The 21,287-nt window shown below is 44.5% G+C and overlaps 1 protein-coding gene across 3 annotated transcripts; it reads right to left on the bottom strand.

Annotated features, from left to right (window-relative positions):
• Nucleotides 1-460: 460 nt before the first annotated feature.
• LOC125543945 (protein kinase and PP2C-like domain-containing protein) lies at nt 461-21,064 on the bottom strand. Of its 3 annotated transcripts, XM_048707455.1 has the most exons (12): nt 20,824-21,064; nt 20,570-20,687; nt 18,590-18,756; nt 17,253-17,320; nt 16,901-17,124; nt 15,915-15,966; nt 14,503-15,037; nt 14,358-14,427; nt 13,399-13,618; nt 13,215-13,319; nt 1,654-1,749; nt 461-922 (listed from the first exon to the last, which is right to left on the bottom strand). In XM_048707455.1, the coding sequence occupies exons 1-12, from the start codon at nt 20,945-20,947 to the stop codon at nt 728-730; spliced, it is 1,974 nt and encodes a 657-aa protein (XP_048563412.1). In that variant the 5' UTR covers nt 20,948-21,064; the 3' UTR covers nt 461-727. The 3 variants fall into 3 exon arrangements, with proteins under 3 accessions (XP_048563412.1, XP_048563414.1, XP_048563415.1); XM_048707457.1 differs by lacking the exon at nt 20,570-20,687 and having other exon boundaries at nt 20,824-20,982; XM_048707458.1 differs by lacking the exons at nt 20,570-20,687; nt 20,824-21,064 and having other exon boundaries at nt 17,253-17,415; nt 18,590-18,754.
• Nucleotides 21,065-21,287: the final 223 nt, after the last annotated feature.

Genomic DNA, 21,287 nt, shown 5'->3' with positions numbered 1-21,287 from the left:
ATGATACACACAACAAATTTGGAAGTCAAACTCCACACATAATCAACACTAGCCCTCGTCTACGATAAAGAAAAGAGATTGTACGAATAGTAATTTTGCGTTAGATCATATTAACCTTTTATCACCCTGACCTATGTGATGCAACTACTAAGAACGCAGTCGGACTAACAAGGGCAAGACAAAGCTTCAAACATGCAAATTGAGTGAATAATACATGTTGGCATCTCATGGAGATGTTGAAGTATATGTGGATTGCACAACCTTCTTAGTTTGGACTTTTTGTTCTACTGCTTGTTGCATCTGTGCATGAAAATGGTGTTGAAATTCATAGGAATTTTAAACATTTGCTCAAACCTCATGTTTTTACTTGTTTTGAGAAGTCCGATGCAGCATGCATCTTTATTTTTCCTAAGGAATCATTTCCTGTAAAATCCACACTCCCGTGGAGCATCCAAACAACTATGTTATACAATTCCTGCTCAGATTTCAAGATATGCCTTCCAATTCCAGTGTTTTGTATCATGTATTCCATACAGGCCCTAGCTTGTATGCGTGGTATACAAACAAATGCTAATACAATGGAACTGCAAAATACTTGGAAGAAGACAAATGCGCAGTCTGAACATCATTTGTCCCTTCTAGTCCAGTACAGCATGAGTACTTTGTACGCGTATATGAATGTGTGTATTGGTCATATAATCTACTGTACTTGGTAGAATGGAGGTGGCTAGTATATTCGTTCTGCTGTGGAGACAGGGCGAAGGAAGACAACGATAACAGTGATGTTGTCTTTGCTGCCCCGCGCTGAGGCCTCGGTAGCCAGCCTCTTGGAGCACATTCCAGGCTCTTTCACAGTGCCCTTGATGATGGAAAGGACATCCTCGTTGCCTACCACATCCCAGAGTCCGTCACTAGCCATGACCTACAGCACATCAAAATCAAATCAAGTTGCCACCGATGAATTCTTGATGCTACAGTCCACTGCATTCATTGCAACTTGTTAGCACCGACACTAGATATTTCTCACCAAGGTTCACGAGTATAGAATTAATTTTAAAAGACCTTATTACTAATGCATGCAACATTTTCTTTATGCAACTCAGGAACAGAACAATTTACATATTTGATCATCATATCCATGATCTTTTAAATCGTCAGATCCATGATATTTCCCCGAACATATGAATATCATCGATATGATGGATTAACCACTAAATTTTGCCTTCACTGTTTATACTGTTCCTTCTTACCCAGCTATCACTAAAGAATCTTTCTGTAAATACTTTGCCACAAAGTTTTGCCTTCATTTCACACCGGTATTAAATTTACGCCTATAATTTACTTGTCACGGGTCTTCTTCATTCAGGAAAAAAGACAACAAGAGAAGCTTTTGTATTTTAATTTACTTGAGTGCCTAGTATAAACACCCAATTCATAGGTTGCAATGTACAATTATATATTGCTAAGCATTGGTAACTAGCGCATGAAAGAAACACCATACCGAAGTAAGTACTTCAAGCTGATATAATGAAGAAATAAACATCAATGAACTAATAAGCACATGATATAATTGTGTAGTACATGTATAGAGCTTAATGTATTACAAAAAGATAAACTGAAAACAGCAACACAGGTAAAGCTAATGGGACAAACCAGGAACTCGTCATCAGCTGTTAAATCAGTTTCAGTTATCTCAGGCAATGCTGTCACTGCTGGCTTGAGATCGTCATCACCAATTGACCTTGTAACCTGTCAAGAAGAGACATTACTTTTTATAAACTACATTTTTTTCTGTAATTTTTTCTACAAGAACAGTTCTGAAGCATCATCTTATCAGCATAAATAGGATAAGAAATGATTTTGACGCAATTAATCGCACTGATAAATCTGTAGAGGATTTCCAAAATAAACAAATATGTCTGGGCGTGGGTTCCAGGGACTGAATCAGGCCCTGCTAATCTTTCTGCCAAAGAGATCAGATGCCTCGGCTCCTAGGGACTACCGCCTCATCAGCCTCATCTACATCTTCGCCAAGTTGGTGGCGAAGACGCTGGCCAGCAGGTTGTCGCCAAGGCTGGTGACTTAGGTTGAGAGCCAATGTGCGTTCATTAGGAAGCACTCCATACATAATAGCTAGGACAAACCAGGAACTCACCATCAGCTGATTAATTACCTGTATTGATATTGCCGATCCTGCCATGAATGAGAAGAAATGAGATGCTAAATTAGACCAAGTAGCTTTAGCGCATCTCCTTATTCCTCTATGCCAATCTACCTACCCCCAAACCCCATGAACCCTGGCAATTCATCCCCAAATTTCCCCATTTCGATTTCAGGGCATCACATCCCCCTCGAGTCAAGTTATTCGTTTGGCTTGCTTGCCAGCACCGTTGCTGGACCACCGAGCAGCTCGCATGTTGGGGTCTGTGACCAGTCAGAGACAATGGCCCATCTTCTTGTTAGAGTTATATTAATGGTGGCCTTTGGCCTCCTTTGTGTATATATGATGGCTTTTGCCTCCTGATAATATAATCAAGTTGCTATTCCAACATGGTATTAGAGCTTTAGGTTTTCTTTTCCGATCAAATCTCGCGCTGACGCTGCCGGTTGCTGTCGCTGTTCCTCCCACCCGCATGCTGCAGGCCTAGCCACTACATGATGTGCTCCGATGTGCTCCAGGTGAAGGCCGCCGTTCTGATCCCCATGGGCTCCATCGCTGCTGCTGCCCCCATCCATCCTGGTTCCCGTTCAGATCAGATCGGGCTGCAGCAAGTCCTTCAGATCAGGCTGCGCCTCCACCAGCAGCCACGCCTTCCTCCCCAACGCCGCGCGCTGTCGTAGGCGCCTGCATCTGGCATTCTAGCCCAGCCGCCGCATGCGCTTTCTCTGGGCTTGACGCCACCGACTTCTCCTGCGTCCGCCAAATCCCAGTGCCGGCTGCTGATTTCCCGCCGCCATCCGCCAGCTGTTCCTCTGCTCCTCCCGGTGTCTACCGCCCCCTGCCGTGGCCGCCGACTCCTGCTCCGCCCGTTTTTCATCGCCGCCGGCAGCTTGCCGCGGGCCTTTTGCACATCCGCCGCCGGCCCCATCGACGCAGGCGTCCACTACTGTAGTGGATGTGCGCTATTGTCTTCTTCAATCGACGGTTAGCAGTTGATCTGTTTTGAACCGGCTCAGCTCCTGTGGTCGGCTCGGCCCAGCTCCTGTGAACCGCCTCGGCTTAGCTCAGCTCCTGTGGACCACTCAGCTCAGCTCGTTCGACTGTTGTCCTACTCTCTGGCGGCGGATTTCGGCTTGGTTAGTTGCTTACAAAAACGAGCGCAATGTCTATCAACGGTGTTCCCTACATTGACCCCGTCTCACACATATCGGTGCTTAGTGCTCATCCGTCTGTGACATTGTCCCCTATGGCGTCCTCAGCAGGCTGTGTTGGGCGCTATTCGTCGACTCTTCTCACGGCTTCTGCCCGCGGTGGTGGTGTCTGCTCTACGCCGACTCCTCTCACGGCTTCCGCGCGTGGCAGTGACCGCTCTACGTCGACTCCTCTCGCGGCTTCCGCGCGCGGCTTTGACCGCTCTACGTCGACTTCTCTCGCGGCTTCCCCACGCGGCAGTGAACGCTCTACGTCGACTCCCCCAGTGGCTTCCACATGTGGCTCTACGTCGACTCACTACTTTCAGTCGACTCTACATGCGGCTTCCACAGATGGTGGCGATTGCTCATCGTCGGCAGGTGTTTCTATCTCGACCTCTTCCACCGTGTCCCTGTCTGCGCGTGATGTGCAGTTGTGATGCCTGCTTGCTGCTTGGGATTCTTCGCCGACAGATGCTGCAGTTTCTGTGACTGACTCTTCTGGCACTGAGAAACCACCTTCTACCCATTCAGGTACATCCCCATGGATTCTTGATACTGGAGCGTCTTTTCATATGACTTATGATTCTTCCACTTTGACCTCCATTTGACCTATTGAGTCTCCTTTTCGTGTTCTTATGGCTGATGGCACTCCCCGCCCTGTAGCTAGTCGAGGCACTCTTAGCACTTCTACATTTCATGTTCCCTCTGTCGCTCATGTTCCTTGACTTACCATGCAGCTCATATGTGGTGGTCAGATTGTTGACTCCAGTTGTAGGGTCATTCTCGACTTTGGTTCGTGTTCTGTTCAGGATCATCGCACGGGCGCTCTGCTTAGTGCTGGGCCTCGATGCTCTGATGGCCTCTGGGAGCTTGACTGGCTTCGTCTTCCCTCCGCTGCCACTGCCGCCAGTATCGCAACCCCTGTTGATGCATCTACCGGCTCTTTTCAGCAGTGGCATCATCATCTTGGCCATTTATGTGGTTCTCATTTCTCGTCTTTGGTTCACCACGGTGTTCTGGAGTCTATCTCCGGTAATGCTTCGTTGGATTGTCTGGGTTGTAGGCTTGGTAAGCAGATTCAGCTACCTTATCTGTTAGAATAAATCCGAGGTACGCGGTCGATCCACCGAGGAACAAGCAATCACAGCACAATGACGACATCGAGATTTGTTAACGAGGTTCGGCGAACTCGCCTACTCCTCAGGGCAATGACTACGGGCGCTCCTCCCCGAGATACCGCAACACCAGCCACCCGGGTGCCAGCACAAGCCACCAGCACCCCCTTGCGAGCCTATCGCTATCTAGTCATCATGGGTTACAACATGGGGTGCCTCCTCATATATAAGAGGCTAAGGGTACAACGTGTCCGACTCCGACACTACACGTATCCTACCCACACAACAACACCAAGTCCAAACGTAACCCAACTCGTACACAATATTCGACACAAACACAACATTATCCTCACAGTGAGTCAGTGTCCGAGACCCTTTTGATCTCGTTCACTCTGATGTTTGGGGTCCGGCTCCCTTCGCTTCGAAAGGGGGTTATCGCTACTATATTATCTTCATAGATGATTTTTCTCGATACACTTGGATCTATTTCATGTCTTCTCGTAGTGAGGTCTTATCTATATTGATGCGGCATACCCTACCGCAAACATGGCTAGTACACAAGTCATGATGAATAAGCCGGTCAATGACAAAGAGTTGCAGGCGACTGCGGTAGTCGTCGACAAAGGGGTGCAAACGGAGGATATTATGGATGAGGCGAAGACAGTGCGGGTCGACGAGACGAATGTCAGAAAGTTAGTTAACCGAGACAAGGACGACAAAATTATGGAGAAGATGATATATCTTAGCAAGGGAATAGATGGGAACTAGCGTATATTATGTGGTCCAGGTTTTTTGCCAATAATACAAAGGACCGCATGTTAATTGTGAGAAAATTGCTAGATTAGACGAGTCCATACAAGTGCATGCACGCACAACGTCGGGAAGGAATTGTTTGTTTTCTAATAATGGATTCAAAAAGGAATATCATGCATGTGTTTGGAGAAATAATAGGACGTGGAGAACATGGAGAATAAAAAGGAAAGGCCATGTATGCAACAGATTTGTTAGTTGGGTTTCATCGGATATAAAAACTCCAGTGCATGTGCTAGAAAATAGGAAGAGAAGGAGCCTGCACGTACGTGGAGATATGTTTCCAGATCGGCCGTCTATGTTCGTTTGGAAAAGGAAAACAAAGTAGCAAATTACAATGGATATGGCAAGGAGATCGGTTGCGCAAGTCACGCAAGGGATTGTACACCAACCGTTTTCCAATCAACTAGTATGGCCTGCGTGCCTTGGTTTGGCCGAACTCGTCTAAGTCGGTTTGTACCTAGGTTATATATATATTTGCTATCAAGACTTTTAGGATGAGGCTATTTTCTTTAGAGTTTAGACAGACTATGAAGCGGCCCTTTGGGCGTTCATCTTGTTTATTATTATGAGATTTTCTATCAAGAAAATTACACTTTGGCGAGAGGATTCTCATGATCGAGAGTTTGCTAGCTATTGGCTTGAGGTCCGTCGGCGACGACGGATTGCGTGCTGGTGACGTCGACGAGAGGTGCCTTGTTTGCCGAGGTATTGCTAGTCAGTTGTTGTTACCACAGTTTCAGGTTGCATGTATCGCTCGCGTAATTGAAAACTTTTATCAGTGAAATTTAGTCGTGGTTGTTGCATCGTGAAAGATCGGGCCAAATTAGCAGCGCGTCCGAGGTCGTGCTCTCATCATATATACAAAAAATATGTTGCCATGGTCCGTACCTAGTTTTCCACTCCTATTTGTGTTTTTCGCGCAGATTCAGCTGGTGAGTATATCTCCCATGCGTTGCGAGGATTCCGCAACGAGGATTCCTTGCTGAGCAGGGCACTCTTACTCAGTTCTCTTGCCCTGGTGCTCATGCTCAGAATGGTGTGGCTGAGCGCAAGCATCGTCACCTTGAGACAGCGCGTGCAATGATGATCCCACCTCACTTCTACTGCTCTACGGGGCAGTATTCATCTCGAGCGTCTTTCTGGTCGTTCTGTTGGTTATTCAGCGCTTCGCTTGTTTGGTTGCGTTTGTTATGTTTTGCTTGCCCCTCGTGAACGCACCAAACTGACCGCTCGGTTTGTTGAGTGTGTTTTTCTCCGATACAGTGATGAGCAAAAGGGCTATCGGTGTTGGGATCCTGTCGGTCACGTATTTCTCGGGATACAACCTTTGATGAGTCTCGTCCCTTCTACCCGCGTCCATCCTCCTCGGCCTTTTCCATGAAGGACAACTCTTTTCTTATGTTTCCGGATACATCTCCATCCATGCCCAGTATTCCTACTCCTCGTCCCACTGTTGCAGATCCGACGTAGTTCTCTCTTACAGTTTCTTCTCCCTCATCGCATGACTCTCCACCTCCATCACCGATACCTTCCCCTTCTCCACCTTCATCGCCGATACATTCCCTGTCTCCACCTCCGGTGATTCCACCTCTTCCATCCGTTCCTTTCCATTATACTCGTCGTCCACGTGTTGTGGATGAGTCTACTGATGTGTCATCTACTTCTGGTGTGTCGTCTTCCTCCTCTCAGTTGACTTATGGTCTTCGTTCTCGGCCTTGTCCGCCCCCTAACCGATATTCTCCTTCTCGCTATGGTCTTTCGACTATTCTTGAGCCGATTTCTTATCAAGATGTTGTTCATCCTAAATGACAGTTTGCGATGGCAGAGGAGATTGCTGCCCTTGAACGCACTGGGACGTGGGATCTGGTTTCTCTTCCTCCCCGTGTTCATCCCATCTCTTGTAAGTGGGTCTTGTGGCCCGTGGCTTTCAACAGGAGCATGGTCATGATTACGATGAGACTTTTGCTCATGTTGGCCACATGACCACTGTCCGCACACTTCTCGTCGTGGCCTCTAATCGCCACAGATCCGTGTCTCAGCTTGATGGTAAGAATGCCTTTCTTAATGGTGAGTTGTGTGAGGAAGTTTATATGCAGCCACCACCTGGGTATTTAGTTCCTGATGGCATGTTTGTTGTCTTCGTCGCTCTTTCTATGGCCTTAAGCAAGCCCCCCGCGATTGGTTTAAGCGTTTTGCCTCTGTGGTCACTGCAGCCGGTTTTTCGCCCAGTGCTCATGATCCAGCGTAGTTTGTCCACCTTTATGCTCGTGGTCGCACTCTTATTCTTCTATATGTTGATGACATGATCATTGCGACGATTCTGAGTACATTGCCTTCGTCAAGGCCCGTCTCAGTGAGCAGTTTCTTATGATGTGTTAGAATTGTGTCGAATATAGTGTACAAGGTAGGTTACAGTTGGACTTGTAGTTGTATTGTGTTTAGATAGGATATGGAGTCGTGTCCTAGTAGGACACTTGTATCCTAGGCCTCTCATATATAGCGGGGTAGACACACGATGTAACCTATGCCAACATAATAGCACAGGAACGCAAGGGAAGCCGGCAGCATGTGCCGGCATCTAGGGCGACCGGGTGCGGTATTGTAGCGGTGTCATGGGAAGGAGCGCCCATAGTCAGGCCCTGGGGATGTAGCCATATCGGTGAACCACGTTAACAAATCTCGGTGTCGTGCTCGTCTGATTGTTGGTTCCTCGGATGATCGACGGTATGTCTCGGATTTATTCTGACAAGTGGTATCAGAGCTAAGGTTATTTGAAGATCGTGGATTGTTGATTAGAGGAGGAAAAGCACTCGGCGTGGATCAACATTGTTTGTATGGAAGACATAGTCGTAGAGCAACTTGTGCGGACAAGGGCCGATCCTACAGGTTAGCGTTCTTTTCTGGAATTGCAATAAAAGGCATAAGCATCGGCGCATTCTTTCAGCGAGACCTGATAGCTACGATGGGGAGCGTGTATGTGGCGGCAATAGTGATTGTGCAATCAACGGCTGGGGCAGATCGATTCGATCTGGGTGGTCAGGCAGTTGCGCGTGAGGCACGCGACCCTGTGGAGCTGTGCACTTGGTACGCTGTGCGGGCCATGGACGGGATGCTTTTAGCTGAATACGCTGGAGGCCAGATGTGTGAGTCACGAGATTTGTTTTGGAAACAAAAGGGACCGAGTCCCAGGAGTCGTGTTCTCGTCTCTGTTAAACGGAGACCTACACGCAGGTAGCAGCGATAGCAGCCGATAAGAGAGACAAAGGCACGAGGCAGTCAGATAAAATCAGCAGATGAAATCCATTGATTGATACGCATCCATTGGAAAGGCAAGGACGAAGACAAAGCAAAGCAAGCATCGGGCATTGAGCCAGTAATGACGTGAAGACCAACAAGATTCTTTTGAATATGCAACTACTAGTGTACTCGATGTACTTGGACATCACGTGAGGAAAGCTCAGTTAATTTTTTCGCAGGGTCAGTCGTACGAAGAACCAGGGCGCCAACGGGTACCATGTTTGAGGTGAAGTTCAAGGAATTGAAAACCTTGGGTTATGGCAGACAAAGGTGGAAAATTTTGTTGGCACAATAGGGATGCTTGAAGACGTTGCGGGAAGTCATGTCAGTTAAGATGGAATTATCATGTGATGGATGGAAATTCACAGAATGATTTGGGAGCTTGGGCCAGACTAGACAGTCTGATGGATCGACGCAAGTTCGTTGGTACAGAAGACGGTGGTGGGATCGCGACAACGACATAGGAGCGTGAAGCTGATGGTGACCGTCTTCTGGGCATGGAAACACGTGGCGCGGGCCCGAGGGTTTGTGCGGCTTCGACAAGACTATGGCGCGGGGTTGATTCAAGACGGTGCGCACATGAGAGCTTGAAGTCGACAGAGCGCAAGGGTGGACTGATCATCTACCATGGAGTCATGTTGAAGGTGGAGCTGGATTGAGGGGCTACGGTGTAAAAGATCTAGAGAATCGAAGCCTATTCAGGCGGGAAAAAAGCAAGAGGCACGTAGTTCGGACTGGAGCCTAGTGGTCTAACGGAAGTGTGAAACTCGTCATCGATCAGCGATGATCGGTGGCATTCTGCAGTGGGGTTGAGTCATGTGGGTTCGCGACCCTTGAGACTCGACCAGGACAGCGGAGGCTTGACGCGGTAATAGCGGTGAGGCATGCGGTATGCACGGCATGGAGACGGGCCAGGGCTCTGGTGGTCATACATGTGGTGAGACAACTGCGAATTTGGCTCGAGATGACTACAAGCAATGGTGAAATTCCTTCAAGTTTCAGACAGACGGTCAAGGAAGAGAAGTGATGTTGAGTTCAGGTAACTCTTATGTGTGACACCCAATATGTGAGTTGTTCACTTTCACGCAGGTCAGTGATCAGTGTGTGATGGCGTTGGACGGATACTCTGGAAGTTAGGAGCACAGACTAGAGTAAAGAGGAACTTAATTTTGCTCGAGCATTGACTGTGATCAAGAAAAGAAGGGACTACAAGTTGCAGGTGGAGTCATATGGAGTCTTTGGAGTAGCAGCCGTACTCATGGGATAAGCTCAAGTCCAATGTACATGAAAGTTTGACGCATTGACGAATTCAAGGTGGTGGAGAATATTCACCAAGGTGGAGTTTGTTAGAATTGTGTCGAATATAGTGTACAAGGTAGGTTACAGTTAGACTTGTAGTTGTATTGTGTTTAGATAGGATATGGAGTCAGTGTCCTAGTAGGACACTTGTATCCTAAGCCTCTCATATATAGCGGGGTAGACACACGATGTAACCTATGCCAACATACACAGGAACGCAGGAGAAGCCGGCGGCATGTGCCGGCGTCCAAGGCGACCGGTTGCGGTATTGTAGCGGTGTCATGGGGCGGAGCGCCCATAGTCAGGCCCCGGGGATGTAGCCATATCGTGAACCTCGTTAACAAATCTCAATGTCGTGCTCGTGTGATTGCTTGGTCCTCAAATGATCGACGGCACGTCTCGGATTTATTCTAACATGTTGATCTTGGTCCTCTTCGTTACTTTCTTGGGACTGAGGTTTCCTCCACCTCTGATGGCTTTTTTATTTCCCAAGAAAAGTATCTCCAAGATCTTGTTTGTGCGGCTCTTAGTGATGAACGCACTGTTGAGACTCCTATGGAGCTCAATGTTAACCTCCGCTCTTCTGATGGTGAGCTCTTGTCTGATCCGACGCATTATCGTCATCTTGTTGGGAGTCTTGTCTATCTTGTTGTCACTCGTCCGGATATCTCCTATTTTGTCCATATATTCTGAGTCAGTTTGTTTCCGCTCCCACTTCAGTTCATTATAGACACCTTCGTGTTCTACGATATCTTCGTGGCACGATCTCTCATCGTCTTTTTCCCCGTTCCAGTTCGTTACAGCTCCAGGCCTATTCGGATGCTACGTGGGCTAGTGCGTGGGCTAGTGATCCTTCGGATCGCCGTTCACTTTCTGCTCATTGTGTCTTTCTTGGTGGTTCTCTTATTGCCTGGAAGACGAAGAAACGGACTGCAGTTTCCTGTTCGAGCGCAGAGGCCGAGTTGAGAGCTATGGCTCTTCTGACGACGGAGGTGACTTGATTACGATGGTTACTGGAGGATTTTGGTGTTTCTGTTACTACACCTACCACCCTCTTGTCCGACAGTACAGGTGCTATCAGTATTGCACGAGACCCCGTGAAGCATGAGCTTACCAAGCATATCGGTGTTGATGCTTCTTATGTGCGCGCTGCTATGCAGGATCATGTTATTGCTCTTCAGTATGTGCCCTCTGAGTTACAGCTAGCGGACTTCTTCACGAAGGCCCAGCTCCAAACTAAGTCTTGTGGATCCACCATGAGTTTGAGGGGGGGGGGGGGGGGGGGGGTTACAGTTATATTTATGATGGCCTTTGGCCTTTTGCATTCTGGCCTTTGACCTCCTCTGTACATGCGTTCTGCCCTTTGGCCTCCTCTGTACATGTATATATGATGGCTTTTGCCTCATGATAATATGATCAAGTTGTTATTCCAACACTCCTAACCTCCTATTCTTTCTCCTTCCATAATCTTGGTCACTTGGTGCATCTGGGAGCATCGCAGCGCAATCATCTTTGACGACGGTCAACTCAGCTTAGCTCATCTATTTGACACGATCAAGATGGAAGCCATCAATGGGTGACAGCGGGGCGAGGGGTCTGGTGGCTTTGCTCCCGGCGAGGGCGGTGTCTAGTGATTACAGGTGTCATGTTGTAATTCACCCGGTGTTGCCCTTCTTAGTGCTTGCACAAACTCTTCTTTCTATCAATATGCATCAAGATGCAAGGCTTTTGCATTTTCTCAAAAAATAAATAAATAGAGTAGAATAATCTACATCAGGCGAGTTCTGCATCCGTAAAGAAATCTTCAAACATACTTTCCATGTTGAATGTGAAGATCTAGGTGATGCATAACTACTGGAAATAGAAGATGAGAAAATGTAAGAGAAACTGCATACATTTCCAATAGGAGCATGCTTTACTTTGAACTACACCTAAGTTACAGCTGGAAAAGCTTTTGTAGGAAGAAGTTTGCAAGGTAAGGTAGCTCATCTGTTATGTCAAATTGGATTCAAAGGTTTTATAAGCGAAGTAAAGGTGTATTTATATAACTGGGTCTTAAACATTCGATAGGACCGTTTTGAAGTAGATATTTATGTGCTTCATCACAAATTATAGCACAGGACATCTAGTGTGAAGCATTCAGCAAGCATATATAGTCAATCTTCCCAGTTTTGCTGCTGCCACGGACAGATTGCTGGGATTTCTTACTGTATGAATATGTATGTAATTATCTGACTTTGAAGTGCTAAACAGTCCAAGAGGCTATTTACAACATAAATAAAGTATAAACAGAAATAGGTGGGGCTATCATACATTGACCGTTTACCATTGAACGTTTCCTTCAAATTAATTGACAAACAAAAAAGCTTAATCTCAACTTATGTGGGAGCTAGATTAAGTTACTAATCTCGCAATATATCTATTCATTTGCCATAAACTGGGGCTCCTTGATTTCCAGTGCATAAATTAAAAACATATTTGAATATGCTTTTCAAAATTTCTAGTTTCTGGGTGGGTACCCCCAGACCCCAGTACACTCCGCGTTCTTAACCTTCAAAATAGTCTAAAACAAACCTCAAACTTTCAAAACCTTCCCTTTAATCCTATGTGGCTCCCACGTATCGATGCGGATAATCCTCACCACCCTTCTTAACCAAACAGAGTACTGGATTAGTTTTCCTGAAGACCTAAACCAGTCATTGTGTGCTAATGGCGCTAGGCCTGCTCGAGGTGGACCCTGGCCCGAAGAGGCGAAGGGCTCGATGGAAGCCACATGCCAAAGGCAGGCAGGAAAAAAACTGGGAGATAGGTTTTTTCTTTAGAGGGAAATTGATTTATTTAGTCTCTGCTTCATGATAAGATATGAATGCAATCTATTTTATAGGGATGGATAAAATTAAACCTAAGAAAAGGAACTAATCAATCAAATCATAGAGACAATAGTAATTAAGTAACTATTGCCTTGCCCCTTGGTGGCCTCCTATTGGGATGTACGGATATGACATGATAGCTATAATCTTGAATCTCGACAAAAAAATTAACCCTGTAGCTGCAGATGCCGTGTTAGTTAGAACTCAACATGCATTAGATTAAGATTTGTTCCTTTCCTTAATCATGTTATATGTCGGATCTCACAGAACACTTAAGTATACCTCCAAAGTGGAAATTAACTTTAGATGTGTTTTAATAGGTGTTTCTGCAATGTAGTACATACCACAGAAACATGATGTTTTTTTTAAGAAACAGTAAGATATTTGTTGCTAAATGCAAAAGGTTGATCAGTTCAGTGTGCTCAAGTCGGTACATGTGTGAGAAAAAGCAAAACAAAGTGAGCACCTGAAGAGCAGCTGCACCAACTCGCCATGTATCTATTTGCCATCTGACTTCAGCCCCTTCCTTTATAACACGCTCTCTTTCCTTGGGGCAACTAGCAACATGATCCTATCAAAACAAAATAAAAAGGAAATTGCATTATATACTAATTTGTACTGTGAGAAAAGAAAAGAGAATTGATGCCAACCCTAGTCACAGGAAATGGTTTGCCAGCACGGCTGAGAATTGCTCGGCAATCACCAGCATTTGCTACAAAAAGTTTGTTTCTCACTATCAATGCTGTCACTGCCGTGCAACCAGGATGCCAGTCTTTCTGGATTATCCTTTTTGACTTCCGGTGAGCAATTAACTCTTCTCTAAATGCTGTGTCACTCCTTACAAATGCTTCTGCAAGGGCATCAATCGGGCTACACAGAACAACAAATCCATGAAAATTAAGAACAGAAAAAAAAGAGAGAAGTGCATATTTAAACCCCCGACACTTGCCCTAGTCTAATTTACAACCCCCAACTCCAATATCGTCTACATTACAACCCCGAAATCTTAAAACCGGCCAGGATTCAACCCTCCCCTCCCTGTTGACCGGTTTTGACCCCTTGACCATCCAGTTAGCAAAAAAAGTTCAAAATTTCCAAAAAAAATCCAGGAAAGAAGTTTAAAAAACTGGAAAATAAAAAAAAATCAGGGCTGTATTCTGAAAAATCTGTAAAATCAAAAAAAATCACAACCTTTTCAAGATGCTTAGTATTGTTTTCTTCATTTAATAGAATTTTTTTCTGGGAAAAAAATTTTTTGACTAAATTTGGGCAGAAAATTCTGCAAAAAATGGGTTCTTACTTTTTATTTTTATTTTACAATTTTTTTGTTTTTTCCAGTTTTTTTATTTATAGATTTTTCCCATTTTCCCTGGGTGCTTTTATTTTTACCGGTTTTTTCTGGAAATTTTAATTTTTTGCTGATGTGGTTTGCTGGCTGGATGGTCAATGGGGAGGGGAGGGTTGAATCCTGGTTGGTTTTAAGAGTTGGGGGCTGTAATGTAGACGCGGTATTGGAGTTAGAGGTTTTAAATTAGACTAGGGCAAGAGTTGGGGGTTGAAATATGCACTCTCTCGGGAAAAAAATAGATAGTTTGTATTCAACCCGAACCTGGCAGTGTGTCCAAATTGCTTGAGAAATCCAGGAACTGCTCGGACAGAAAACTCAGCAGCTGCCGCACCTGTAAGAATATTGTGTAATGTATGCTAATGCAAACCTGGTAAAAATCAAAACGTAGACTTAAGAAACACTGAACCTCTGTGTCCATCAAAAATGCCAAAGGAATGCACGTCTTTTTCTTTAGACATGCAGGTAAGCATAAAATGAGTATCTTCCATTGTTTCTCTTCGTCCACATGTTGCAAAAGATCCCCAGCTCAAAGTTGGACGATACACAGAGACAGAGGACTGATCAAATGAACTAGACCAAGGATTCACTGCGTAGTCTAATTTGTTTGCTTTCTTTGTTAACAGTTCCCCTTGGTTAAACCAGTTTAATGCTTCTTGATAATGGTGTACTTCTGCCTTCCTGTTTCGACTCAAGTTCACTGAACCAGATGATAGAGGGCAAGAATATGTAACTAAATGCTTCTGTATTACATTTAACTCTTCAATTATATCTCCAAATGATGGTCTTCGTTCAGGATCAGAATCCCAGCTGCACTGAATAAGTGACAAGAGACTTGGTGGAGAGCCAGACTCTGGAAGGGCCAGAGCAGGGCGCAATCCTTGAGAAACAACAGCTGATGTAAGTTGCTGTTCAGTGTAAGTCATTTCAAGAATGGTGTGTGCCTAAAGAAAGATAGAGCGAGCTGTTATTTGCAGAGAACATAAAATGCTCAGCTTAGCTAGCCATAGGTAACTATAATTATGATGTGGGTCTAGAGACTAGCATGATGTGGTCAAGTAGCTCCATATGGATATGTGCATTTTATATCACATATCTGAGCCCATCAATGCATTTTCACCCAGCAACTTCTTTCAGTTGTTCACCGCAGATTAAAAAGCAGCCAAGCCTACCTAACCTTTGTGTATATTGCATGCTGAACTTGCCCAGTCCTGGATCAAATCAAAGCGGGTTGTGGGAAAAGCTAGCTAATACTTAGTTTTCGTGTGGAAGGGAAGGGTGACTAATGGAGAAGTCAGCTTCACCAGAGTTCAATTTTCAAGATGGATGGAATTAATTGATCTTCGGCTGATGCATGTGCAATGCACGTGAACTCCACGCCGAATGGGATCTTCACCAGAGTTCGATTTTCAAGATGGATGGAACTAATTGATCTTCGCCTGATGCATGTGCAATGCACGTGAACTCCATGCCAAATGGGATCAACCTGCCAGTCAAGCAAAACTAGCCAGGCCGCAAGCTTCAGAACTGTGACGAACCACATAAACAAGCTGTTGGGTGAAAATGTGCAATTTACATGTTTATGGACTTACTTGACCAAACCACAAGTTTAGGGATCTACCATGTGATTACTCCATTTAAGAGTTCTATACTGGCTGGCCTTTTAAATGTTAGATTAGGAAGAAATCATTAAAACAAAAACAAAAAAACTAATTTGATAGAATACCAAAGCAATCATACAAAACACAAATAGTCCATAGTATGGCTGTTTATGAAATGAGCCACAACACTGGAGCTATTGAACAAGCAACAAAAATGAACCTGTGCTTCTGCTCGCAGATCAGTGTAAGGCACAACACCAGTAAGAAGCTCGCTGTAAAATGATAAAATTAAAAGGGAAATCAGGGAGTAACATCTAAAAATACAAAATTATAAATATCTTCTGTTATGGAGCATGAACTATCTGCCTAAAACATGACAACAAATTCCTATGGCAAACCTGGCCCGGTGGTTATGGAAAAATAAAAGGGGAAGAGGAGAAAATAGGTAGGGGAGTATGAGAATAGCCCCTTAGAGATGGGAGATTTAGTAAAAAAAATTGGCTCCAAATAAATCTCATTAGGGCACCAAGAGATGAGAACACCAGGAGACACAAAAATATTGCTTCATCATAATTGATCTTTTGCAACGTGATTTTGAAACCGATGGTTTTTGCAATGTCACTAATTGTTACTGTGATTTAGTTTTGTTTTCATGTTATTCACCTACTTTCCCTCGAAATTAATGGGCATACACATATATAACCCAAGAAACCTCAATTAGACATGTGTATAACATCACTTTAATATCCAAACAAAAAATGAATATAAAGTCAATGTGCTTTGACAAAGAAAAGAGAACGCGGTACTCGAAATAACATAATTTTTCAGTAATAGTTATTCCCCTGAACACAGTGTGAATGCAGCACTAATGACATGCCACAGAAGTGCCACACTAACGTCATTATCCAACATGTGTTTGACACGATATATGACGTCAAGTACAATATGCAACATGGATTTATGTGGGATATGGCACTCCCTCCAATATAGATATGGTACCTGCACTAATCTAAAATCTTCTGAGATGTCAAATTGTGGATAAAACGAGCAGTCATAGAAGCGACACCAGTTGAAGCATTCGGTCAACAGGATATAGATACAAAGATTTCATATTTTTTTCAGGCAATGTAGTATGGACTGTAATTATATGACAGGAACAATTGGATAGGGCCGGTTTAAATTAATTCCATAAGAAAAATGTCTTACTTTATTGATATTGCAAAGCTGTAAACATCTGATTTTTCTGTATGTAAATCCTTTCTCAAAATTTCTGGTGCCATGTAAATTAGTGTCCCAACCATATTCTTTTTATAGAAACCACCGGTAGGCTTGCCAGATGATTTCCAGTTCTCAGCTGAAACACTTTTAATATCCTTCTGGTACATAGCCAAGCCAAAATCAGCTAGATGTGGAAGGAGGTCTTTATCTAGCTGTACAGAATTATAGAAAAATCAATGCATTAAAAAAAGATAAGAAAATCCTTATGTGCTCAAAGAATGTAATTCAACAGTCTGACAACTGTCTGACACAAAGATACAAGAAAAATGCAAGGACATACCAAAATATTTGCTGGTTTTATATCTCTGTGCACTATCCCAAGAATTTGTAGGTATTGGAGAGTCTTTGCTGTAACAGTACAGTGTAAAGCAATGTCAAATTGGTAATTCAAGTGTTTTGCAAGAGCTGACATCCAACACTGATTAGATCCAGCATAATGTTACCTAGAAAGAATAAAGAAAATTAAGCCATGCATTACTATTTCTGAAATAGATAAACATCGGTGCTTCCTATAATTAACCTCACTGCTTAGTCGATCTAGTCATTGTCTTTGTATTTTATATGGTGAGAACATTATTTTCTGTTTAAGTCTATTTAAAATTACAACGAATCTGTTCTTGCTTAACTTTGGTACTACATGAACTTGCCTTGTTATTGAAGCAACATAACAGAACAACTTAGTACATAAAAAAAGTTGTACAGTGTGCACAGTGATGTGTAAAAATCTTCCTAAAGTACCAGGGTCAAAAAGAAGTGCAAGTGAAAGTACAAGGTTCTCTTATTTGGACTTAAATGCTACCAACAGTTTTTGTCGTTTATTCACCCTGGGATATGGTGAGATCTGAAGGACTGGAATATCAACAAAGATTTGGTCATGGACAGGGGTGCGTAGAAGTTAGCTATCCACGTGCCAGAACCACGACTTGGTTTCGATATCTTATGGGTTTCAACTCTAGCATACCCCCAACTTGTTTGGGACTGAAAGGCTTTGTATTCACCCTTGGATAAGAATTAACAGATGAAACTGCTAAAAATACCCCCGAGTCAAGAAAAGAGATATGTATAAAAAACGTGTAGAAAATATATTCAAGAAAACAGATACATGTGATCGTTTACAGCTATGTACAAAAAGTATAATTGCAGGTAACGCAAGCTTCTAAAAAACTGGTTCTGCATAAAACTCAAACCAAGATATACACTTTATTCTAACAGCTGAAAACATAATACTCCCTCCGTCCCAAATTACTTGTCTTAGATTTGTCTAGATACGGATATATCTAGACACATTTTAGTGTTAGATACATCCGTATCTAGACAAATCTAAGACAAGATTTTTGGGACGGAGGTACTACCTCTCTCTCAGTTTACAGGGCGTGCGCGTACCTCTAGGTCGTCAATTTGACTAACCTAATACAAGTCATGTATTACAAAAAATATACCAATATAAACTTCAGATGTTCTATTTCCAAACGGTGTAATTTTTGTGTTATATAGTTTATATTAGGGTAATAAAATTAGCGACCTAGGTATACGCGTAGGACTTGTAAACTGAAACGGAGGTAGTAATATATGTTAAACACAAACTCAAGGAAAACTATAACTGTAACAAACTGGGACCTAGATAGCTGGCAATCGTGACCACTTGCTGGATAGAAGGGCTCCACTCCTCAACATGTATCTTGTCTGCTAAGTTTGGAGGCTCAAAATATTCGAAGAACATCAAGTAATTTGGAGGACGTGCATGTGCTGCAATGAGTTTCGCCAACCCTGGATGATCCAGCTCACTGCATATAAATTGAAATCCACAAATTAATCCAAGAAATTAGAGAGCAGCTAATAGTAATCCTAAAAGATGTTAGCAGCTTCTTCAGGATATAAGAATCATTTCTGACCAAAAGTTGAATGCAGCAGTAACCAGAGTTCATATTATCACGATGTAGATCATAGTGTCGGCCCAGTGGGAACCAGGGTACCACGGGCCACCTGGCTACGGCCCAGGAAAGGCCGCTTGGCCCAAGTTATAGGGCGGCCCACCAACGGGCGCCACGAGCCAGCAGTCTCGCGAGGGGCTCCCTCTCGCGAAGGACTTCACCGATTCCACCACCACTACAGGCGGCCTTGCGAGGCGCCCTCTCTTGAGGCCTCCCGAGGAAGCCTGCAGAGCGGGTGCCGCCTGTCACGTGGGTGACGTTGATAAAGCAGGCGCCAGCCTGCGCGGCCAGGACAGTTTCCCCTTTGGTGCTAAGGGAGCAGCTGTGCCAACCTGCCCCCAAAGCAAGTCCCAAGGGTTTCTCCTTTGTTGATAGAAGACCAAGATGGTGGAGCGGCAGGACGGAGGTCATCGTGGAGCCCCTGGCGCGTCATGGATAGCACCTTTTGCAGGCAAAGACCACCTTTCGTCAGGAGAAGCACCGGCGCCTGTCCCCTTTCAAATGCCGCCCTGTCGTAGCCCTTTCCCTCTCATATTTTCGAGGAAGAGGCCCAAGGCATCTATTTAAGGGGCAGTGTGGCCACCATAGCAAGGGATCGGCTCATCGCCTCCTGCCAAAACCCTAGCGCCATTGCTAGCACTCTCGAGCTCCGGCTCATCTTGTAGCTCCAGGAGCACAGTCCACAAGCAAATACAACCAAGCAGGAGTAGGTTATTACACCGCAAGGTGGCCCGAACCTGGGTAACTCTCTGTGTCCTCGCCATGCCTAGCTCATAGCCTCATAGACACAAAGCCAGGCCCCCAGATCTTGAACCAGGGTTTTTGGAGGATTTCCCATGGCTCAGAATCAATCCCCCGACACATAGTATTGAACGATATTAAGATACTATGTGAGAGAAAAGATATGAATCACGCCATGTATCATAATCTGATGCTACCACTATCATATCGTGCTAGAGATCAAAGCGCCGTTAGAATCGTGAAACATATCAGGTATTAACCATGAGGTGTATTAAGCATTTAATATTATTCTTAGACCACTATAAAAAATAATCAGATTGTTCTTGGACCATGAGGTGTATTATGTCAATATTAAATGTTTAATACACATCATGGTCTAAGAACAATACAATTAAAGAGCCGTTAAAATAATTTGTCCTCCATAAATTATTTTTGTAATTTATAAAATAATTATCTTTAAATATACAAATTTCATGACATCGGTGATCCTACGATACGACATTGCCAACAAAAAACGAGAGTACCTACTATCCCCGTACCAAAATCTTGGCAACAACCACTAACAAAACACGCCTTTCATTACAGTTTGGAACCATACATAATATTGCATGCTTTCTACAATATAGAACTTATTATTCGTTATGAGAATAACATGCTGCAATGTTATTCCAGTCGTGTGAGCAGAGCTCTAATGAACGCACAACTTGGGTTCAATTTTCTATGCCAAGCTTTTAGCTCCTACAACTAGATGGCAGCACAAGCACACTAGCTCATCCTCTCCATAATTCCCAATCAGACGTCTCTTGCAAGCTAGCAAATGCGCATCAATTTTGAGCAATGGCTTCCCTTGCAGCCATTGGAAATATGGGGAATTTGTTAGACAATAACGCATGCGCGCTGGAGTAGTGAAAGAGAGACTACCGACCATAGAAGCTGGAGCTGGTAATGGAACTTATCGAGGTCGTCGGAAGTGGACAACACGGGCTTCTTCGCCGCCGCACGCTCGCCCCCCAATCGCACCTCGTACACCGTGCTCTCCGACCCTGCACGGCGCCTCATGTGACGCCACATCGTCGTACCATTTCCCCTCCCCCCGTCGCCACACACCATTCCTCACAAATCAAAACAATGGGCGGGGGAGGAGGGGGGGAGGAGAAAGAAGGATGGGGCGGGGGTTACCTCGGGCGATGGGGGAGAGAAGGGAGAAGGACGCGGCGGGGAGGTGGAGCGGGATGGCGTCGCTACGGCAGCATCCGCGCACGCAACGGTTGGTATCCTCCGGCGGCACCTCCAGCAGACCCATCGGCGCCGCCTCGACCTCCTCGTCGGCGCTGTGTCGCCTGGGAGATGAGTTAATTGAATCTCGACTGGTGTGGGTGGGGAAGGGAAGACGGCGTTGCGACGGAAAGGCCAACGGTTCGACTGTGACTGGATCTGTTGACTTGCTTGTTTCCAACAGCATCTCCAAAAGCATTCCTAAACGCATATTTTATTATTATTATTTTGAGATACGCAAATTGCGTAACTTAGCTTATACTCTCTCCGTTTTAGTTTTAGATATATCCATACCTGCGACAAGTAATTCGGAACAGAAAAAGTAGAAGAGAGAAAATAATGTACAAGAATATTTTGTACACAGCCAA

This window comes from Triticum urartu, chromosome 3 (assembly GCF_003073215.2).
Source record: "Triticum urartu cultivar G1812 chromosome 3, Tu2.1, whole genome shotgun sequence".
In the NCBI taxonomy this organism is placed as follows: Eukaryota; Viridiplantae; Streptophyta; class Magnoliopsida; order Poales; family Poaceae; genus Triticum; species Triticum urartu.
The sequence above is the reverse complement of the archived record's forward strand: the minus strand, read 5'-3'. Positions and strand labels throughout refer to the sequence as shown.

Excerpts from the sequence above, each read along its gene's own strand:
- LOC125543945 (XM_048707455.1), bottom strand. The coding sequence starts at position 20,947 with ATGGGTCTGCTGGAGGTGCCGCCGGAGGATACCAACCGTTGCGTGCGC. Across the intron at positions 20,688-20,823 it reads TCTCTCCCCCATCGCCCGAG|GGTCGGAGAGCACGGTGTAC; the intron begins GTAACCCCCGCC and ends GGCGCCGTGCAG. Across the intron at positions 17,125-17,252 it reads TAAAACCAGCAAATATTTTG|CTAGATAAAGACCTCCTTCC; the intron begins GTATGTCCTTGC and ends AATTCTGTACAG.